The 2,672-nt window shown below is 31.1% G+C and overlaps 1 protein-coding gene across 1 annotated transcript; it reads left to right on the top strand.

Annotated features, from left to right (window-relative positions):
* Positions 1–892: 892 nt before the first annotated feature.
* On the top strand, positions 893–2,441 carry LOC132029307 (uncharacterized). The gene is made up of 2 exons (XM_059418614.1): positions 893–1,100; positions 1,889–2,441. Exons 1-2 carry the CDS (start codon positions 978–980, stop codon positions 2,309–2,311), a joined length of 546 nt encoding a protein of 181 aa, XP_059274597.1. The 5' UTR covers positions 893–977; the 3' UTR covers positions 2,312–2,441.
* The last annotated feature ends 231 nt before the right edge of the window (positions 2,442–2,672 follow it).

Here is a 2,672-nt window from a genome sequence, read left to right as displayed (position 1 = left end):
AAAAAAATCATTTTTGTCACATCAAATAATTGGACCTTATTCGCTGGAGTATACAAGTAAATTAAAGTAACTTAAGGTTATGACGCATCAGCGGCTTAACACGATGCAAATTCCACGTCAAAAAGTTAAATAATCCACCTTGTAAATTTTTTAACTACCCATATTTTATAAAAAACAAAAGAAAAATTAAAAAAAAAAGATTATAGGTAACAAAAAAGAAAAAAGAGAAATGGATTACAATATAAAATCTTTCAATTTATAAAATAGCTTTAGCTTTCAACTTATTTTCATATCTTTCCAAGTCCTACTATAAATTTTAACATGACAATATTTCTTTTTTTCTTTCCTTGTAAGCTTTCGAAGGAGGAGTGGGGAGGGGAGCTATGAATAAGAGAAGAGAAGGAACCACATGTAAATATTGCCAAAGGTAGATTTTGAATAAGTTAGTGAATGTGAAATACTATTGCATTTAGGGTAGAAACTCTTAATTTATGAGTTCTGGACCATAACTGTTTTTACATATTGAGTTCTGAATAGATAATTTATACTAATATATTAAACAAAATTTTAAATATAAATACAATATTTGATTCAAAATTATTGAGTTCTCAAATAGTAGCTCCGCCAGGATTGCAATAGCCCATTAAGTGCGCAATCATGTCAAAAGCATATATACATTTACCCCTCAACGTGATTGGTGTGATTTGAATTATAAACTTAAAAATAGCAGACTATTTAGGCCAACACCAATCTCGTTCGTAAAGCACTTTCCAAATCCAATATTTTGTTACTAAAATAGAGAAGAAAGGGGCCAAGCAGGCCAAGAATGTCTAAACTCCACCAAATAAAGCAGAACACTTTTTCTTTTTAATTTGTTTTTTAACCATTCTCTGTCATCTTTTTGTTCTCTATATAAATTAATTCTCATATTTTCTTGTGTCCTAAACTTTGTGTTTTCCACAAAAGAGAAAGGGTCAATGAAGAGCAAGTTCTTTCTGTGTTTTCGTCCCATTGTCGAGGACTCTGTTCTTCACAACCACGCTGTTGATCAGTCTTCTTCAAGTATTATCACAAAAAGACGTGAGAAAAATGATCAATTGGTTAGTCTTTCTTGACAATCTAAAATTCTTTCTAATTGTCGTTTTCTATTTTTGATGTTAGACTATCCCAAAACTCCTGTATATATGTGTAGGTGTCTAAGTTCGTGGATATTGTACCGTTAAAGTGTGTGATCATCCTATGAATGACTTTTTACTTATTTAATCATGTCTTCAACTTGTCACAATGAGGTTAATGTTTTTTTTTTTTTCATCGGTCAAGCACGTAATTATTTTTGAGTATGAGTGGCAGAAGATTCAATCTGGATAAAATAGCGCTTAATGATCACTTTTTGGTCATGTATTTAAAAACTAGTCACTATAGGAGTTCCAAATTTCACGGGTGAAACTTCATGACAAAATGAGCCTGATTTTTTTCCCGAATAATTCAAAGCCGCGAATTAATTTTGAGGATGAGTGGCACTGAGACTCAAACTGGATGAAATAGCGCTCACTGACCACTTTTTCACCATATCTTTGAAAAATAGTCATTATCAAGCCAAATTCAAGGTGAAACTCCAGGATATGTTCATGAAATTTCACCCGTTGAATTTGAAACTCCACGATAGTGGTTATTTTTCACTTACAGGAGAGGAAAAGTAGCTATTTGTGACTTTTACCCCTCAAACTATGAGCTCAACTACTTTAATACCATATTGAAGTGTGTGATCATATTATCTAAAAAAATTAAATTAGTAAAATTGACATACTTTTATTTACTCAATTATGTCTTTCAACCGTCATCAAGTAATAACTTGAATCATGACTAGTGTTTAACTTCATTTTTGCAGTTTGAGCCGAAATGCAGCAGGCAAAATAGAAGGGACAAGTTTTTCAAAGCATTAAAAGGTCAATCAAGGAAGCCAGAAAAAATGATCTTGAAGGGTAATAGTAACCATCAAAAGGAAATTACTTCAATTGGCAATTTATCGATGGGAAATCAGTCATCAAGAAAAAGTTCATACAACCACAGAGAAGCCACAACAAATACTTCAACATCATGTGACGAAATCAAGAAATCTAGTACAAGTGTTAATTTGATTGTTTTCACCTTATTTTTGACCATTTATTTTGGTAGGGTTTATGCTATATTTTTAACATCATTATGGGTTCTATTGTTCTCCCTGGTGCCGAAGTCAATTTGCAGGACACTGGAAAAATTGTTTTTAGCTGGATTTGTAGAAGAAAAACAAAGCTATAATGTTGCTCTTTAATTTTGAGATGGGAAAGGAAAAACACAAGCAATGTACAGATACAAAAACATAGTATATCCGACATTTCTTTTGTGAGTTGTTTTTACATACTCCCTGTTGTATTTATATGATTTAATTTGACTGAGCACGAAGTTTGAATATACCAAAAAAAAAAAAAAAAAACTTTTGAAATCATGTGGTCTTAAATATGACATCATTCTATAAGGGAGTGTCATTAAGGATAAAATAAAAATGTTGAAATTAAAACTTAGTAAAAATGAAAAATGACGTTTTTTTTAAATAAAGTAAAAGGAAAAATAAGACACATAAATTGTCGAAGAGGCAGTAACGATATTCTTATTCAATCATTTACACGAGCTTC

Source organism: Lycium ferocissimum, chromosome 9, assembly GCF_029784015.1.
Source record: "Lycium ferocissimum isolate CSIRO_LF1 chromosome 9, AGI_CSIRO_Lferr_CH_V1, whole genome shotgun sequence".
NCBI lineage: Eukaryota > Viridiplantae > Streptophyta > Magnoliopsida > Solanales > Solanaceae > Lycium > Lycium ferocissimum.
Note: the sequence above shows the minus strand (reverse complement) of the source record. Positions and strands in the feature narration are given on the sequence as shown.

What these genes read in the sequence shown, in the direction of transcription:
- LOC132029307 (XM_059418614.1), top strand. Translation starts at nt 978, where the DNA reads ATGAAGAGCAAGTTCTTTCTGTGTTTTCGTCCCATTGTCGAGGACTCT. An exon ending in GTGAGAAAAATGATCAATTG is followed by an intron (nt 1,101 to 1,888) that starts GTTAGTCTTTCT and finishes TCATTTTTGCAG; the next exon opens with TTTGAGCCGAAATGCAGCAG.